Below are 20,549 nucleotides of genomic sequence, written 5' to 3'. Positions count from 1 at the left end.
GCACATGCAGATATGTATGATATGCATTATACCTTAGACATGATATGTATTAGAATACTAGACATTATAATACATCATGAATCTACCATGTATGGTTGTTAATTTGTGTAAAATATTCTTTCAGAAAGACAAAAGTAGCATTGTTTTGTAAATTCTTGGCTACCCAATAGTAAATCTGTTACTGCTGAATCACTATAAATAGTGGTTCATCACTATTTATAGTGAGAACCAGTGTTGGTTCATCTATCTTTTGACTTCCATCATTGTAGACATATTTTCAAAAGTCTCCTACATACTTATTGCATGTGTGAGAGGTATTGGAAGGTCATATATCTTACAGGAATAACTAATTCCATTTTTTGTTTCAAAATACGAGATTTCATTTGTATTTCTCGAAACATAAATTGTTAGATCTGATAAGTTACGTTGTTTACAGCATTCAAGCAGTTCAGATTATTTGATATTCATTTCTCTAACAAGGTTAAGGTAATTCCTTCTTTTGAGTCAAATTAGGTTTCTTGACATCTTCGTAAATGCTTTTATCTAATGACAGTGACTTCCTGTCCATACATGGAACCAAAAGGTTCTTAATATCTCACTGCATCTCTCAATAATATGGGAGAAACTTCTGAAAGATATAGTAAGATATTGATCTTATGGAAGATTTCAAACTTGAAATTTAGATACCTTAGTTGAACTGAAGTAACAATCTTTTATGTGATTAATTCTCTCCAAATCATTGGCACCCCAAAAAGTCATAAAATGTCGTTTTTCCTGAATATGTTATGTCAAAGTAACTTTACTGGATCATTACCAGTAATGAAGAGCCTGCTTTTTTTCTTATCTTGGTTTATTATTACCCACGTGAAGTAAAGAAAGAATTAGGTCTTTGATGCATGCTAATGTTTTGTTCATACTTAACCACTTTCAAATGTGACAGAAAAATAAATGAAAGAAACAAGATTCAAAGATGTGTTAAAATCTTACTTCATTTCAAATCACTGTTATGATGAATGCAGTGAGAGTCACAACAGCTACAGAAGGCCAGTTAAAATAATTTTAGATTTATTACTAATTTACGATAAAATTTTACAGGGTGCTTAAGGGTCAAAGCTGTATAACTAAGAAGAGACCTCCACATAGCCTTTAAAGGAATGCAGAGAACCGACCAGGGTTTCTGACCTAATGTCCAATCCTCACCTTCTCGTGGTGCACCCTGTTGGGTATCTACTTTGATACTGAACGAACAAGGATGGGCTGGCAATTGGGATTTAGCCGAAAAAATTGTATTCTTATTGGTTAAACCAAAATAAAAAATGATGGTACAACATGACAAAATTTCATGCCGGCTGGGGCGTCGCCCGGTTAAACAAGGCCCCCGTTGTTTTCGCCAGGGAACCAGGGCGAACAGCGAAAAGTCAGCTACTGGAACAAATCTGAAAACAAACCCCAACTCAACATCACCAGAGTTAAAGATCGGTACTACCAACGTAAGAAGCCTGAATGGCAAAGAAATGGAGCTAGCTGAGGAATTAGATAAGTACCAGATCGACATAATAGGGGTGACTGAAACAAAAAAGACCAAAACTGGTGAGATCTTTCTGAGCAATAAATACAAAATGTTATATTCAGGCAATGACAATCAAGGAAAAGAAGGAGTAGCCATAGTATTCAACACAAAATACGAGGCTAATCTTCTTGAATGGCAGTCAGTCTCAAGTAGAGTAATGTGGGAAAATATGAGAATGGGGAACGGGACAATGAGACTTATTTGTGCCTATGGTCCCACAGAAGGTTCTACTAAGGTAGAAGTGGAGGAATTTTTTGAGGCTTTAGAAAAAGCAACTGACACAATGAAAAAGGAAAAGTTGGTCCTTGTTGGGGATCTAAATAGCAGAGTAGGAAATGTTTGTGAGACATACAGAATATTTTGGAAAAATTTGGAGAAAAGAGCAAAGCTAATAATAATGGCAAATATCTGTTGGATTTCTACTCAGGACATGGACTGGTTATTACTAACACCATGATCCAACATAAAAATGTGCACAAATTCACATGGAGAGAAGAGGCTAGGAATAAGAAAAGTCTCATTGACTATGTTATTGTTGATAGTGATGTTTTCTCCCTGGTGCAGGACACCAGAGTGTACAGAGGATTTGAAATTGGAAGTGATCACTATTTAGTCTTGAGCAGGATAAAATTGAATTTCATATTGAAAAGAATAACACGTAAGAAAGTTTTAAAGCGAATAAAAGTTGAGCAGCTCTCAGATGTGAACTGTAGACTAAAATACAGAAAGATTATTGAAAAGAAAATGAAAGAGTTTGAGAACAGGAATCAAACCTTGGAGATTCAGTGGCAAACTCTGAAGAAAACATTGATTGATTCTGCCAGAGAGGCATGTGGTGAGGTTGTGTGCAAGGATAAAAAAATCAGAACTCCTTGGTGGACACAGGAAGTTAAAGAGGCAGTGAAGGAAAAGAAGAAAGCATATCAGAAGTTCCTGGCAAATAAGTCAGCTTTTACTCTTACAGAATACAGAGAGAAATGTAAGAAAGCTAAACAGTGTGTAAAACTAGCTAAACAAAAGTCATGGGAGGACTTTGGCAAGAATATAGAAAATAAATATCAAGAAGTGGCGAAATATTCTGGAGGTTGTTGAAGAAGCTTAGGAATGGAGGAAAGAGTGCTGTAAAAGGAGTTAGAGATAATAAAGGTGGCATGAAAACAGGAGAAAAAGATATCCTTGAAGTATGGAGTAATTACTTTGAAAAACTGCTAAATGAAACAAGCAGTGATGACAGCACAGTGATAAAAAACACTGACCAGGCATGCAGGCAGGAATACATATCCATACTTGAAGTAGAAAGAGCCATCAAAGGCTTGAAATATGGAAAGGCAGCAGGAGTAGATGATATTCTACCAGAAATGCTGAAGTATGGTGGTATAAAAGTCTTACAGTGGCTGCACTGCATAGTTCAGAAAGCCTGTACAGAGGGACGAATTCCAGATGATTGGAGTAGAGCTCTCATAGTACCCATATATAAAAAGGGAAATAAAACTGAATGTGAGAATTACAGAGGTATTTCCCTACTGAGTGTTCCTGGCGAGAACTATGCAAGTATACTTGAGAAACGGTTGAGAAGAATTGTGGAAGAAAAGCTTGGTGAAGAACAAGCTGGATTCAGGCCAAATAGAGGCTGTTAGGATCAGATCTTCACTTTACGACAAATAATCGAGAAAGCATGGGAATATAACAAAGATCTGTATTTAAGTTTTGTCGATTTGGAAAAGGCATATGACAAAGTGCTAAGAGAGAAGCTATTCAATACGCTGCAGTTACATGGTGTCAATGGGGCATTATATCAAGCAATACTTAGTCTTTATTTGAGTTGTAAGTCAGCAGTTAGAATTGAAGGAAGTACAGGAAGATGGTTTAATGTTAAATCTGGTGTGAGACATGGATGTACATTATCCCCTCTGTTATTCGTTATCTATATGGATCACATTATGAAGGAATGTGGTATTAAACCTGATATCAAAATTGGTGATGTTAATGTCAGCTCTTTGCTTTATGCGGATGATGTTATACTTCTAAATAAATCCACTACAAGTCTGCAAGATTCTCTGACTAAATTGAATAGCTGTTGTAATAGATATGGTATGAAGGTCAGCAATAAAAAGACAAAGACAATGAAAATAGGCAGAATCATTGAAAATGTCAACTGTGTTTTGAATGGAGAACCTGTGGAACAAGTAAAACACATCAGCTACTTAGGCACGATTTTTACTGAAGATGGTAAATTAAATATAGAAATAGACAACAGAATCAGCAAAGCTGGTATGGTGGGAAGTCAATTGAATAAATTCATATGGAATAAGAAAGAAATTAGTCGGAACACTAAATTAGCTGTATACAAGACAGTGTTCAAACTAGTTTTAACTTATGGATCTGAGAGCTGGGTCAGAAGTAAAACACTTGACCAAAGACTAGAGACCGCAGATATGAGAGTCCTGAGAAAGATTAGAGGCATGAACAGATGGCATCAATGGCAATATCATATTAAAAATGAGGATATTAGGAAAGAACTTGACATTGTCAGCATCCTGGAATGCATTAGCAGAGCTAATCTCAGGTGGTATGGTCACTTAAATAGAATGAGAGAGGAAAGATTAGCAAAACAAGTGTTCTCTGCCAGGTTGGCAGGAAAACAACCCAGAGGAAGACCAAGATATAGGTGGATTGATACGGTACAAAGTGCCTTAGACGATAGAAATATAAAATCTGATAATGTTGGAGTCTTGACAAGTAACAGATTGATTTGGAGGAAAATTGTAGATAGGAAGTTAGTAATGATTTAATTTTTTCATGTAGTACTGTCATATCCTGTACACCCCTTGAGGGTACATGGCAGGAATTTGATGATGATGATTTGATGATGATAAAATTTTACAAAAATTATAAAAAGCACACACCACCACAAATAATAAATTAATAACAGTAACAATAATACTTATGTGGTAGAATATTTTATATTATCTGTTTGGATTCAGTGCCTTAATATATGAAAATCACTGATATTATTTTTGCTTAATTTGTTGGGCAATGCTGTTATTGGTGTAGAACAGGGGTGTCAAACTGGTGGCCCGCGGGCTGCATTCGGCCCTCAAAGCAATTTTTTGTGGCCCACAATGCCTCAAGGAAAGATACAAAAAAAAGTATGATTGCTATTTATAATAAAACTGAAACATCGATTTAAACATTCAATTTATTCGTTTTTTTGTACAACATTTATAGTTACAATATGGTTGCAACAACCTGCTATAATATAATTGCAATAATAAAAATTTATATTGCAATTTCAATGTTACATCTGATCCTGATCAATTATAAACTATATTTATGCTTTCATTGTTAATATATAGCACACTGAAAAAATCGAACTCTATTGGCTAGCAGCTGTTCATGTGACGTGCAGCATATGCACGCATGTGAATCCAGGCTATGTGAGTTTATAATTGCCTGCTACTGGCAATCAGCTATCTGTGAAGCACATGTCAGTGCACCAAACATGAATACATTTAGTTTTAATAATGTAAGTAATTATATAAATACATTTTTTATAAAAATTGTTATTAATAATATATTTATTCAGTCAGACAATGTCGCTTTCTAAGACAACAAGAAAAAGAAAATTGCTGATGAGGGGAGAAAATTTCAAGAAAAATGGGATTTGAATTACTTCTGCACTGAAACAAAGAACAAAATTGTGTGCATTATTTGTAATGAAAAATTAGTGTTGCCAAATAATATAATATAAAAAGGAACTACGATAAAATTCACAAAGAACAATATTCACGCCTGGAGGGTAAACTGAAAGAAGAAAAATTAAAAAGTATGAAGCATTCATTTCAAAGTGGACAATAAGTATTTTCAAAAATTATGAAAGACAATGAATCAGCAGTGAGAGCGAGTTATGAAATCAGCTATTTATTGGCAAAACATTCCCAAACCTTTTAGTGATGGTTCCTTGGTTAAGGAGTGTATGATAAAAGCAGCTGAAAATGTATGTTCCAAAAACGTGCAAGTATTTTGCGTTATTTCTTTGTCCAGAAATACTGTGATCGAAAGAATAACCAAAATGGCAGATAATCTGCATGACCAGTTGCAAGAAATATCCGCAAACGTACAGTGCTTTTCAATTGCACTTGACAAAAGTTTCAATATTCATGACAGGGCTTATGACGACAATTTGAATATTACTGAAGAGTTCTTGGAAATGATTCCCATTCATGAAACCACTACAAGGGAAGACATTTTTGATGATGTGTGGAGCATTTTGGAAAAATACCAACTTCCTCCGAAGATTGAACAACAGGCTCGTAGCAGTGACAACCGATGGTGCTCCAATGACAGGCAAAAATAAAGATTTTGTATCAAGACTTGCAGCAAAGTTAAAGGAAATGTATCCATACATTCCAAAACTGCAGTCTTTCCACTGCATTATTCATCACCAGGTCCTGTGCTCCGAAGTATTGGAAATGAGCAGGATACTCAAACCTGTGACAAATACTGTGAACTTCATCCGATCCAGAGGCCTCAATCACCTCCAGTTTGCACAATTTCATAAAGACTCGGAGAGTGAATTTGAAAAGCTACCTTATTACACATAGATTCATTGGTTATCTTGTCATAAGGTTCTAAAAAGCTTTTTTTTTTTATATAGAGGAGATCAAATTGTTCTTAGAAATGAAAAATCATGATGTTGCATTTCTTAATGATGACATGGGTACAAGGTCTAGCATTCTTTGTTGATATTAGTGGACATTTGAATGATTTAAATGTCAAACTTCAGGAGAAATATCAGTTAATAACACACATGTATGATGCACTGGCAGTTATTATTATTATTTGACACCTCCAGGGAGTCCAAGGACTCATCGAGGGTGGGCACCTGCTCTACAACTCCTTCTCCATTATTGAATCACCAACTGACCGCAACCACACTAACGGCATCTACTGCAGACCATCACTGGTATTTCTGCAGACAATCACAAACATCCATGCCGACGGCAGGATTCGAACCCATAGCCTTTTGGCTGGAGAGTGGATACATTATCCACTCTGCCAACCAGGCTGACAAATAACAGAAAGTTTTACATGTAAATCGGTTTTATTTCAAAATCAATTTAAAGAGAGTATTCTAAATAACTTTCCTATGTGTGAACAGTTGAACAATAAGAATCAAAGTTTAACCTTTACTCAATATTGATCCCAAACTAGAAAAGATTAAAGAAGAATTTGATAGGCGATTTAAAGATTTTAAGGAGCAAGAAGAAGATTTTTCACTTTTTACAGGTCCTTTTTCCTTTAATTTCGAAAAAGTTCCTATTTGTATTCAAGTTGAACTTACCAATTTCCAAAATGTTTCCATTCTAAAAGAGAAATACCAAGAAGTTGGTGTTCCAAATAGATAGTTATTTAGGTCAAAAATATCCCGAAATAAAAAAAAGTTTACAGCAAATATCATATGTGTTATTTTGGAAGCATCTATTTGTGTGAACAATTATTCTCATGTATGAAAGGTAACAAAACAGCCCACAGATCAAGACTAACTGACGTCAAACTTTCTGCCATAATGAAGGTCGTATGCTCTCAATCTTTGAGTCCAAATTTTGGCAAGTTAAATTACTTAAAATTACTATAATTATATTATGAAGTATATATATTTTTTTACCCCAAAATATTATCATTGGCATTTAGAAATTCCTCGAAATATAGACATTTCATCTCCAAAATAGAAGTATTTTATTTCAACACAAACACAAAAAATTTCAAACTAACAGGAGACTCTGTAAATTTTTGTGATGGTTATTAATGAGACTTTATACTTTTTTAGACTGTATAAATATTTGACTTGTTCAAATAAAATTTAATTTCGGTTTAATTTGGTTTAAATTAATATTGTAAATATTAATATAATAAAAGTATTCTTTATTTTTTTGAGTTGTCATAATCATTATACTATTATTTTATATCTTCTAATGACTAAGAATAAATAAAATTTTCATTATTAATTTTCCAGTTTATTTATACTCATTCTTTCACTTCCCTTCGATTCTAATTAGTGCAACTTTTTTTTTTTGGCTATTTATGAAATGTAGGGATTGAGATTTAGCTTATGATATTTTTAGCATAGCATAGTAATTTGAGATACCAGTACATTGTATTCAAATGCCAGAAAAGTGCTGATTTAAATTTTAACACTTTTTGGAAAATTATGGAGACAACTACCGTGTTTGAGTAAAACTTTAGTTTAATATAAACCAAAATCCACATTCGACGTTTCAACCTTTATATCAAGGTCATCTTTTGGAGCATATATACAGAGAAACAAGCTGCACTACAATCTACATGGTTTGCTAAAGTTACTGACCAACCGTTACAACAATTATTGGCCTGACCTCTGGTGAAAAAAAAAAAAAAAAAAAAAAAAACTTACTACATCAATGCTCGAGTCCTATTATTAATATTATCTATTGGTTGTAAAATTACATGGGAGCAACAACAAGTCTATCTACTATATATATTAACACCATGATTATACATATAAATTCCAACCAGTTCGTATGGAATGGTTTCCAATACTAGCTGAAGGTTGCCTAGAGTCCTGAAGTAGGCTGAATGTGTGCCATCCAGATTCTTGGAATTTTCATGCCACTATTATTGTTGATATTTGGGTGGTTTATCAGAATTTTGCAGGCTTCCTTAAATTTTCTTTCATACTAGGTTTTTGTATGGTGTAAAGAGCAGGTACGTTTCCAGTCGATTTGGTGTAAGGTGTTGAGAGCGTGATCTGAGAGGCCTGCTTCACCAAAATGGTTATATTTAACATGTCTTATGTGTTCTTTCTTACGTATAGGGATTGTACGTCCTGTTTCACCAATGTACGGTAAGTTACATCCTGGAGTTTATTGCAGTGGATGCAATAAACTCCAGGATGTGCCAATGCCAATGGGAGGAGAGGATCCTTAGAGGAGTTGAATATGTTTTTAAGTTTTGTAGGTTTTTTAAAGGTGGCATTGAGATTATAATGGTGTAGGATTCTGTTGAATTTTTTCTGATATAACCCTTTAATGTATGGGATGGCTATAGTTTTACTGTAATCTAGATTCTTTTTTGATGATGTTTTATGAAGTACTTTATTAATAGTATTTTTGTTATATCCATTATTTATAAATGTTTTGCTGATGATTTTTAGTTCCTGTTTCAGAGATTGCTGGTTAGAGCACATTATTATAGCTCTGTTTAAGGGTGTTAATGACTCCATATTTTTGTGATGGGTGGCAGTATGAATTAGCATGTATGTATTGGTCAGTGTGTGTTGGTTTGCGGTAGACTGTGAAAGATAGACTGCTTGAAGGAAGACATATGACCAGTGTATCCAGGAATGGGATTGAGTTCTGATTTTCAATTTTGATAGTAAAATGTATGTGTTCATGTTGTTTGTTCAAGTGGCTAAGGAATGTGTTTAGCATTTGTCACTCATGTGGCCAGATAACGAACACATTGTCCACGTATCTAAGCCACACTGTAGGTTTTAGAGTGAAGGAATCAAGGGCACTTTGCTCAAAAATTTCCATATAGAAGTTAGCAATTGGGGGGAAGGGGGTAGTGGTGAGCCCATGGCCGTACCTTATTTTTGTAGATAGAATTTATTTTGCCACACGAAGTAACCAGAATGTAGTACGTGGACAAAGAGGGCCGTAATGTTGGGCGGAAATTTGTTCCACAGGAGAAGAATTGTGTCATTGATTGGGACATTTGTGAAGAGGGTAGAAACATCGAAACTGACTAACAGGTCATCTTTGTCGAGTGTTATGTTTTTAATTTTGTTTATAAAGTGTTTTGTGTTCTTTATGTAGGAGAGGGAATGACCTACCAATTCCTTGAGTGTTGATGCTAATTTCTTGACTAGGTGGTAATTAGGGCTATTTATTCCTTCCACAATTGGTTAAAGTGGCACATTTTGTTTGTGTACTTTCGGGACACCATATATTCTGGGAGAGTGGGCGTAATGGGGTATAAGTTTTTTAACCGTGTCTGATGGCCACGAAGTGACGGACTTAAGTAATTTCTCTGTTTTATTCTTTATCCTGTTTGTTGGGTTATAGTTTACCAGCTGATAGGTGCTGTTATCGGAGACTAGTTGATTCATCTGATGGATGGATGTTGACCTGTCAAGGACGACAGTGGCATTGCCTTTATCCAATTTCGTTATAATTATGTCTTGATTAGCTTTCAATGACTTGATTGCTGCTAGTTCCATTTTTGTAAGATTGTTATGTATGGTTTTCTTATTGTTCAGAACATGGCTGGTTTCTATTCGTATTTTATTGGCTATATTATTGGGTAGGGACCTAATGCCTCTTTCTATGTGGTAAATAAAATCCACTTTATTGACAGTTTTAGGTGCTATCTATATGTATAATCATGGTGTTAATATATATAGATAGACTTGTTGTTGCTCCCATGTAATTTTACAACCAATAGATAATATTAATAATAGGACTCGAGCATTGATGTAGTAAGGTTTTTTTTTTTTTTTTTTTTTCCACCAGAGGTCAAGCCAATAATTATTGTAACGGTTGGTCAGTAACTTTAGCAAACCATGTAGATTGTAGTGCAGCTTGTTTCTCTGTATATATGCTCCAAAAGATGACCTTGATATAAAGGTTGAAACGTCGAATGTGGATTTTGGTTTATATTAAACTAAAGTTTTACTCAAACACGGTAGTTGTCTCCATAATTTTCCAAAATGTATTCTGATCACCGTGTAAGTCTAAAATAAAGGATTTAAAATTTGCATGCATGTTCTTTGTATATACTGTTTTATTAAAACTAAATGTTTTGCATGTGTGTGTCAGCAAGGGAGATAATTTTTTTTTTTTCCCTCTTAATAACAATGCTTTCAGTTTTAACTGAATTTTCTTTTATTCATTGCTTTCTAATTTAACTTGAATGATTGTGCATGGTCCTTTCTACTAACACTTTTTCCATGAAGCCCAGCAGTGTGCATAAATTAAAGGGGCAGAAGAAATATAGACAGGTATTCTTAATTTTGCAAAATATATTTCATGTTATTTCTTTCATTTGTCAATTTAATTTTTCCTTATTAATTGTCTTAAAAAGCCATTTTTAGACAGATTTATGTAGTTTGCATATATGGGGAGAAAGGGAAGTATTAAGGAAATTTCAAATGTAGGTAATACTTGAAAAAAAAAAAAAACACAAACAGTTTCTTATTATTTTATAACAGATGCAAGTAGTTTACATTATACTCACCTTCTTGTTTTTTTTTGTTTTTTTTTCAGTAACAGTTTAAATGCATGTGACATTTGTAGTGATCAGTCACTGTTTAAACTTGATTCTCTTTCCCACCAGTAGAAAACATTACCTGACATGTAAGCTTCTTAATAACAGAAAAATTGGAATTAAAAGTCATCACTGTAGAGAGATTAGAGAGGACTCTCGATCTGCCAGATGTTTGATAGAGGATAGTTTGTTTGATAATTGTCACATAACAACATACACCAGAACACTTGCAGCAAATGAGTCAACAACATTCTTGTCATCTTTGCGTGATGAGCAATTCTGTTGCTTACTTACTACATGAAGCGAAATCATCCCTTAAGATAGCTGTATTCATATCACAAAAGATGGTCACTATGAAGATGATCTTCAGGATAAGAGTTGCCGAGTTTAACAGTTTTTTATGTTCATTCCACCCATAAAAATGTGCTCATGGGTGGAATGCGCATCAACAAAAGAATCAGCAAGCCTGTGAGTTTGCTCATGGTGAGATAATCTAGAAGTTGGCTCTAGAGACCAATATGGAACGTTCAGCCTCCTTCACATTATGGTTTCACTTCACTGGTAGTTTTCACACTGGGAAAAGCAGTGAAATGCCCATTCTGATTCTACAATATTCCTCACAGGATGATGTAGAATCAGATCTACATTTCACAAAGAATGCTCATCACCATTCTAACTGGCAGTCCATGATGCTATGGAGAGTTTCCTCTTCCAGATCATTCTGTTTTCAACTTTCCTCTTTAGTAATTTATAACCTCCTTGGATTAACTAAACATAACCTCTAAGAAAGCATATTTGCCGACCTCTTCTTCTTTTCCCTGGTATCCTCCTTTCTACTATGTTTATAATCCATTCATTATGTCTCCCAGGAATTTCATCTCTCTTTCTTTCTATGATTGTCTTCTTCAATACTTGGCTCTCTTTTATTTCACACAAGACTTCTTCATTGGTTTTTCTTTCTCTTGTACAAGTCTCACAACTGTATAGGAATAGGCTCCAAACAAATATTTTTATAAATATTTTCTGTGTGTCTTTACTTACTTGTAATCAGTGGTGAGCTATAAGAGGCTCGCATGAGTCCTTTGTTAAATTTTTCTCAAATTTGCAAGCCCCTTGTTCTTCTTGTTTACGTTTTTATTTTTTCAAAAAAAAAATTTTTTTTTGAAACCTATTAAGTGAGAAACTCATAAGGTAACCTAACAAAAATTAGTCTATTCGGCAGTGTATAGATTATTTGGAATTTTTGTTTCAACTCCTCTATAACCAATTACCCCAAGTTTGAAAATAAAATAAGTGCATGTGCTATCTTTACCCTTCTCTCTTCTAGTAGCCAATCAAATGTTTTAAAAGATTATAAAAGATTTCATTCTTATTATATTTTGATAGTTCAAAAATGTTTTTCTTATATAAGATAAATTAACACAGTTGATTGTGTGCAAATATTTCATGTTTAGATCATGAAATATTTGTTTAAAAATGATAGCCTTTAGATGTTGATTGTCCTCTCATACTTTTTGATTGGAATTTGTACACAAGCTGTATTAATAAAAATTTTTGTGTGAAATACTTTTTTTGCTCGACAATGCGAGCCCTTTGTTAAAATTTCCATAGCTCACCACTGCTTGTAATATATTATCTCTTTTTCTTTAATATTTCTTTTGCCATAGGAATTCTTCATATTTCCAACTTATATTGTCTGTTTTCTTGCATAATTCCTCCAAGATATAACAAATTTACTTGTTCGATATTCTGACCTTTAATCATTATTTTATCTATCTTATTTTGTTCCTTTCAACCTGCTACCAGTTTTTAGTTTTTGTTGCATTTATTTTAAGCCATAATCAGATAAAACATCATCCATTCTAGGTAATATGTTTTAAATCCTGTATATTCTCAGCTAATATAACTATATCATCAAAAAACTCCACCTAATTAATAATAATAATAATAATTACCCCATGCATTCATTCATTTTTTTTTATTATTATTAATTTCATTGCATTTTCTGTATAGGTTGAAAAGTGAGGAGATCGGTGCACAACTTTGCTTTATACCTTTCTTTACTTTCACAGTTGCTTCATTTTGCTATTCATATCTTTTGTTTCTGGCTTATATGCAATTTCTTAATTAGTCTTCTGTCTCTCCAGTCTGTTCCAGTTTCTTTCATTATTTGTTTCGCTGTACATTATCAGATTACCTCTTCTAAAAGTAGTGTTATTATGTAGCTTTATTTATTTCAGTTATTTAGATGAAGAATCAGTTTATTTGCCATTGTTCATTTGCCAATCCAAACTGATCTTCATCTAAATAACATTCTGTTTTTGATTTTATTCTATGCTTATGCATAGTTTGAACTTTGAGCCACAATTGAATAAAGTTGACGTTTAACAAATTTTACACTTTGTTGAATTCCATTTCTCAGGTATTGTTTCCATCATACTTTCATAGAAATCATATACTTCCTTGTCTCTCTTGACAGATTAACTTAATCACTTTAAAAATACTGATAAATAATTATAGAACTTTGGAATTACAATATCCATATATTTTTCAATACGGAATCACACTGAATTAAGATTAATTCCAACTGTAAATTGTCATCAACAATTTCATCATTAATCGATAGAGGAGAAGTAAATTGGCGAAACTGATTTTCATATTTCTTAAAATCTAAAAATCTTCTTTCAAATTCATTTTCTAAAAACTTAATTTGATTGGCATATTCTGAAAATTTCAATGTCATTTGTTTTTTCCAAAGTAATAATTTCTGTTTGAAAATGTTAATATTGTTAAATAAGATGGTAACTACTTCATGTTTGCCTTGTAGCTTAAGATTAAGTTGACTAAGGTGACTTGTAATGTCAACTCAAAAAGCCAGGTCCTTTATCCATTGATCATTCTTTAATATTTCACATTCATAATTTTTCAATTCTAAAAAAATGGTATTGTCGTCCAGCAATTCAAAGAATCACTTTAAAACTTTATGACTGGAAAGTCATCTAATTTCTTATAATAAGGTAGATCGCTATATTCACTTTCTATATCTTCTAGAAAGTTACTAAATTGGTGATACTAAGGCAGAAGCAATCGAGAAGTCATATTTACCTATACGAGTTGCCAAAAGGTGTCTCACCTTATTATTAAATTACTCTGGATTTAGAGAAAGATGTTGGAAGTTTTTTTTCACTTGGTTAGACTATAATAAATTTAGTTTAATCCTTTATCCAAGTGTAAGCAAACAAAATTTGCACCTGAAGTATCTTCAGGACTGAGGCAACTCGTGGTAAAGGTGAACCAAGCTCTCATCACTCCTTGTCTTAGTATAGCATTATACATGTCAGCAAGGAGATGTGCTTTTCATTATGGAAGATACTAAGACAAAGAGTGATGAGTGCTTGGTCCACGAGTTGCCTCACTCCTGAAGATACTTCAGGCGCAAACTTTGTTTCAAATTAAAAGCTTGAAACATGACCTTTATTGTGAGAGTTTTCTGGGTTTCAACCTCCATAGGAATTGACTCAGATTCCTTACTGATGTGTTTTCCATATCTAGAAGATCTGCATTGCTCAGGACGCAGATGTTATTGACAGATAAAGATAATACCACATAGAACAATAATAAGATAATAGGAACACAAAATTGGCACTGACCCACTGAGTAGTATAGTGGACAGAGGTGCAAATATTTCCACAACCTTGGATAGGAAACAACGATAGTCCTTATGTACTGAAATGAAAACACTGATAACAAAAACATGTAGACTGAGACCTTGGAACTTCAGCTGAAAATCAATATACAGTTACCTGTATATTGATTTATATTAAGATGAGTTAGCTGGGATTGATGCAGTGGTGAAAGAGTTCCCCCTCTAAGTCTGACAAATGCCAGTTTATCATCCAATATATCATGAAAACAAACTAGAGAAACACCCACAAATTAACAGACATAGCAAACTATGAAAATAAGGGCTAGCTGTCCAATTCTATGGGATTTAGATTTGAATGCCACACGTAGTATATGGTTGCATTGATTGGAGTGTGGAGAGGACACACAGGAGGAAGGAATTGGATTTTATGGTTATTAAGGGATAACTATCTGCGACAGCATGTAATGGAAAATACTAGGGATCAGAGAGTGCTTGACCTAGTAATTACATCTGAGGATTTGGCTGTAACAAATATGACCGCATTGCCACCAATCGGTGAGAGTGATCATAGGGTCTTGACTTGGGAGGTGGCTAAAGGTGTAGAATTTTCAATTAAGACAGGGTACATGTGGAATTATTGGGCTGGAAAGTATGACAAGCTTAGGAGTTTGATTGGTTCAGTGCCATGGCATGTACAACTGCAAGGACTAGAAGTCGATAGTGCATGGAAGGTAGTTAAGAAGTGTTTGCATGAAGCAATGGCTGACTGTATACCTAGAGTCCGAATAATAAATCAACTAGGGGTTAAATGGATGAATAACACCATGAAGCTTGAGCTGCAAAAAAAGAAACAACTATGGAGGGAATTTAAGGAGAAAGGTGACCGGCAGGCACACGAACGGTATAAAGCGCAGGCCAGAAGGGTAACGAGTGTGGTAAGAAAAGCAAAAAAGGATTACGAAAAAACATTGGCTGTGCAGGCTAAAGAGAATCCTAAACAGTTTTTTAGATATGTAGCAAGTAAAAGGAAAAATGTACATGGCAGAATGATTTTAAAGAATGCCGATGGTAGGGAGGTAACTGAATCAGTTGATATAGTTGAGTTACTGAGTGAGCACTTTGCAAGAATATATCATCCAGGTGGTGACATTGCAGAAACGAATGTACCAGTAGATTATACGGGAATTGTGGTGAATGAAGTGGAGGTGAGTAGTCTATTGCATAACCTCAATGTCAATACATCTGTGGGATTGGATGGTATACCAGCTCGTGTTGTATGAGAAGCAGCTAAAGAATTGTCAGTACCCTTGACGATTTTCTTTAATTTGAGTCTCGGGTCTGGGTTAGTCCCGAGGGGGTGGAAAGAGGAGAAAATAGTTCCACCGCATAAAGGTGGTTCCAAGACTGCTGTTGTAAATTACCGAGCGATTAGCATATCAGGAATCATTGTCAAGGTCTTAGAAAAATTAGTCAAGAAAAGAATACAGGATTGGATATATGAAAATGGGATATTGTATGGGGGACAACATGGTTTTGTGAAAGGTAGATCATGCCTCAGTAACTTGCTCATGTTTTATAACACAGTGACAGCTGAACTGGATAGGGGTAATGGGTTTACAGTAATACTACTGGACCTTGCCAAGGCTTTGGATAGGATACCACATAGAACCCTAATCAGTAAACTGGAGCAGATGGGGATAGATATAGGGTTGGTGAGATGGATAGGAGGGTGGTTGAAGGAGAGATACCAGAGAGTGGTTTATTCAGGAGTGGAGTCTAAAAGACGGCTTGTGACTAGTGGAGTGCCACAGGCTCTGTTCTTGGACCACTGCTTTTCAATTTGTTAATCAATGATATAGGAAAGGATTTGAGAGGAAGTGTTCACTTGTTTGCTGATGATGCAAAGTTGGGTAGAGCAATTATGAGTACACAGGATGTCAAAATTTTACAGGATTATTTGGATAGTTTGGAGGACTTGGCTAGGAAAAATGGATGTCAATTTAATGTGCCAAAGTGTAAGGTTATGCACTTTGGGGTGAAAAGAATAGCAGCAGTATATCGCATTGGTGGAACCGTACTCCAGGTGATTGATGAGGCCAGGGATTTGGGAGTGTTGGTGGATAGGGAATTGAAGTTTAGGGGGCACATTGCAAAAGTGACTAAAACAGCTCACCAAATCACTTGGCTTCTGAAAAATACTTTAACGTGCAGAGACAAACAAGTTGTTGTTCCTCTGTATCGAGCCTTGATAAGACCCCATCTGGACTACTGTGCCCAGTTATGGGCACCAGGGTTTCTTCATGATGGGGAGGAAGTGGAGAGGATCCAGAGATGAGTGACCAAGATGATAGCAGGTCTGTGGAATGAACCTTATGAGAATAGGTTGAAGATTTGTGGGTTGCAAAAATTGGTCGATAGGCAAAAGAGGGGTGATATGATTGAGACATTCAAATTACTAAAGGGTTTCTACAAGAGGGATCCAGAAGATATTTTTGAAAATATGACTGGTGGTGGGAGGACTAGGGGCCATGAATGGAAGCTGAGCAAGAACGTGGTTGACAAGGGTGTTAGAGCTAGGTTTTTTACTTGGAGAGTAGTGAATGAGTGGAATAAGCTTCCAGGGTCTGTTGTGGGTGCTACGACCGTGAATGAGTTCAAGGCAAGGTATGATAGATACTGTGTGAATGTCGAATAGTTGTTCTTGACATGATGTTAGGGCCTCCCTCGATGAGTCTGTCGACTCCTTGGTGTTGCCCAGAACAATAATAATAATAGTATATTGTGTGCATATGTGTAAATGCTGATGATCAAAGAGTTTATCAAAGCCTTTCTATCTGGAATTTGGGAGATAGTCATTCTCTTCTAAGAACATCTAATATATTATTTTTGTTTACTTATAATTGTATGAAGATGAAGAAGACCTTGGAACACTTATATTCACTTTTTTTTTTAGTATGCACGTGTAGGCTTCTGGTCAGAGTCTGTAGCTTGCACTGCATAAAAAACTCTGCCCACTCTTTTATGTAGTGTAAGCTAATTCGCCTTAACTTTGCTGATGTTGCAGAGTTGGGAAAATTATTAGGAGCACTGCTGATGTTCACTCCCTTCATGAAGATTTGAATAAACTTTTGGCTTTGGCAAAGAAGTGGGGTTGTCTTTTAATATTAATAAGTGTGAGGTGTTGCATTTTGGAGTGCAGAAATATAAGGCTGTGCACTATAATTGATGGTTCTGTACTGTAATAAGTGGATGAATTTTGAGATGTGGGGATGGTCGACAGTAGACTGAAATTTAGAAGGCATATTGCAAGTGTTGCAAAGACTATACATCGTATTGCCACTATCATAAATAAACTAACATGTAGGAATAAGGAGGTGGTTATGCCACTGTATAAAGCGCTGGTCAGACCGCACTTGGACTTTTCTGTTCAGATTTGAACATTTGGTTTTCATTATGATTTGGAAACATTGGAGAGTGTTGAGAGATGACTGACTAAGACAATATTCATTGTTCATAAACTTACCCACTTCACAAGTGTGTACAGCATTATTTCTGTCGCCATCCAGAGGCAGAATAGTTGTATTTTACTGAAAACCTCTGTGACGCTTTAAACAGATCTAATAATCTTTGACCTCAAGTTCCTTCTGTCACATGATAATGAGGAAGATGTCTTGCAAAAGCTCAATAAATTCAATTTAATTCTTCTCAGGAGATTTCACTGCTATCCAATCAATGTTTGGATAATTAAAGTCATCCATCATGATGACTTGTTTCGCACCCATCATCTGAATTTATTTGGTAATGCCATTTCTTCATCACTAGCAACCAATCCACTAGGTCTATAACAACACCTTCATGTGTAATTAATCATGTTAGATTAATGCCGCCGTATGGCTTAAAACTCACTGCTACACAGAAAACTGTTACTAGTCAATATCAACTCTAACTGGATTTAAGTCATCCATATCATTAGCAGCACACCTTTCCTCTCCTGTCCTGTCTATCCTTCCTAAAAATGCTGCACCCTTTATGCTTGATACCAGTTGTTATGTCTGCCTCTGATAGCCAGATGTCACTAATGCCTTCAATCTGAAGTCCCAGTATATTCACCAAGGCAACAAACTCTACTTTTTTGTTTCTGATACTCTTAGCATTCATGTACAGATACAATAATTTATATTATGTCCTCCTATACATTAGTATTCTCTTCCTGACATCCAGTCGTATTCATAGCTTTGCTGAGGACAGTACTCTCCACTCCTCCTTTTCATTTTCAAAACCCTGTAATGCTAAGGTAACTCATGTTTCAATATCTTCTTTAACCAATCTCCTATAGACTGATCTCCTTTCCATTCCCATGTGGTGTGAAGATAACCTGGTGAATTTTAATGCCACCAAAATGCAGTCCTGTCTCATTTCTAGAAAGAAAGACCATTCCGCTCTCTCCCTCACTTTTAACAATATTTCTCTCGCCAACCAGGAGAGAGGAATATTGTTAAAAGCAATGTCCTGGCATGAACACATCAACTCTATAGCTTCTTCAGCCTCTAAAACACTTGGTATTATTTTCTGTTCCATAAGGAACAGAAAATAGTACTTAATAATAATATAAGGAACAGAAGTACTATTAATAATAATAATAATAGTACTTCTCTCCTGCATAACTCCTGACACTTTATAAAGCTCAAATCTGTCCAATCTTAGAATACTGTTCCCACATTTTATACTTCCCTCAGAATGCTTGATTGTATACAGAAGCAAGCAGTTCACTTAAAGGATGACCTCCTCCCTAATCACCTCCTTCAAGTCACTTTCTCATAGATGTTCTGTTGTTGCATTATGTCTCTTTTACAGGTATTTTCATGAGCCCTGCTCCTTTGAACAGGCAGCTACAATTCTTCCACTTGACTCATATATGAACATGAGCTGCAGCCAGTCAACACCCATTTACAATTCAACTCCAAACTCATCGAACCAACTTCTCATCTGCTGCCTTCATTTCCTACACCTCTGCATTTTGGAACATTCTTCCCCAGTGACTACAACCTTCAGGTTTTCAAAAAACACATCAACATATTCCTCTCTTCCATCTCTCACTTACCCACACATGACACTGTCACATCATAGGTCTTGGGACCTCTCATGTGTGGAGCTGATATTGAATTTAAAAAAAAAAAAAAAAAAACATAACTGGCTGTCTTCAAAAACTTTCTTTCACCACTTACACTAAAGCCCGAAACAGCTGCAAGAAAATCGTTAGTGCATCAAAAACTGATTTCCAAAGAGCTAAAAGCAGGAACCTAGCATCATGCTGAAATGATTGCCATGCATTTTGGTCTCTGGCCAGAGCAGATGGCCATAACTTTTGCCCAACACTGCTATTGCACTCAGAGGGTCTATTGCATCATCACTCACACAGAGAAAGCCAATCTCCTAGCATCATACTTTTCCTCAAATGCTTACATAGATGATTTTGATAAATGTCCTCCAACCATTTCAAACACCCAAATGTCAATACCTCCTCTGACCTTCTATCAGAAGGTATTCAGAAAAATCCTGTCCATATTAGATACCAAAATGTCCCCTGGCCATTTGACAGCATCCCTCCAATTATCCTGAAGATTTTTGCTCTGGAGTTGACTGCTATTCTGTGTTGTCTCTTTATGCTTTCTTACTCTACTAGCATTGACCCTATACCCTAGAATTAGCCCATGTCCAACCTATTCCCAACAGGTGGTACAGATCCTTACCATCAAATTATCAACCACATAAAGTAATGAAGATAACCATCAGCAGCCAACTCTTATGCTATCTTGAATGTACTCAACTAATAAATGACTGTCAGTGGGATTCAACAGGGGATCTGCTCACCTATGTCATACACCTCTGGATTATCACCATGGAAAAGTTTGGTAAATCCCAAGTGGTTGCATTAAATATCTACAAGGCTTTTGACTGGGTCTGACACAAGGGCCTATTAAGTAAGCTTCCATCATTCAGTTTGTCCTCTGACTTTTGCAACTGGGT

The 20,549-nt window shown here is 35.3% G+C and overlaps 1 protein-coding gene across 6 annotated transcripts in view; it reads left to right on the top strand.

The window, feature by feature from the left end:
* LOC150102202 (ral GTPase-activating protein subunit alpha-1) overlaps positions 1-20,549 on the top strand; it is an 800,562-nt gene that overhangs the window by 458,286 nt on the left and 321,727 nt on the right. For 4 of the 6 annotated variants that reach the window (XM_090398990.1, XM_090398987.1, XM_090398988.1 and 1 more), the window contains one exon: positions 10,566-10,610. The exons of the other annotated variants lie outside the window; for them this stretch is intronic. In XM_090398990.1, the coding sequence (XP_090255116.1) occupies positions 10,566-10,610 (45 nt within the window). The remainder of the gene's footprint in view (positions 1-10,565; positions 10,611-20,549) is intronic. 6 annotated transcript variants of the gene reach the window in all.

The sequence above is a fragment of the Typopeltis vanoorti genome, chromosome 10, assembly GCF_054136105.1.
Source record: "Typopeltis vanoorti isolate ZY-2024b chromosome 10, IOZ_Tvanoo_1.0, whole genome shotgun sequence".
Lineage (NCBI taxonomy): Eukaryota > Metazoa > Arthropoda > Arachnida > Uropygi > Thelyphonidae > Typopeltis > Typopeltis vanoorti.
The sequence above is the reverse complement of the archived record's forward strand: the minus strand, read 5'-3'. Positions and strand labels throughout refer to the sequence as shown.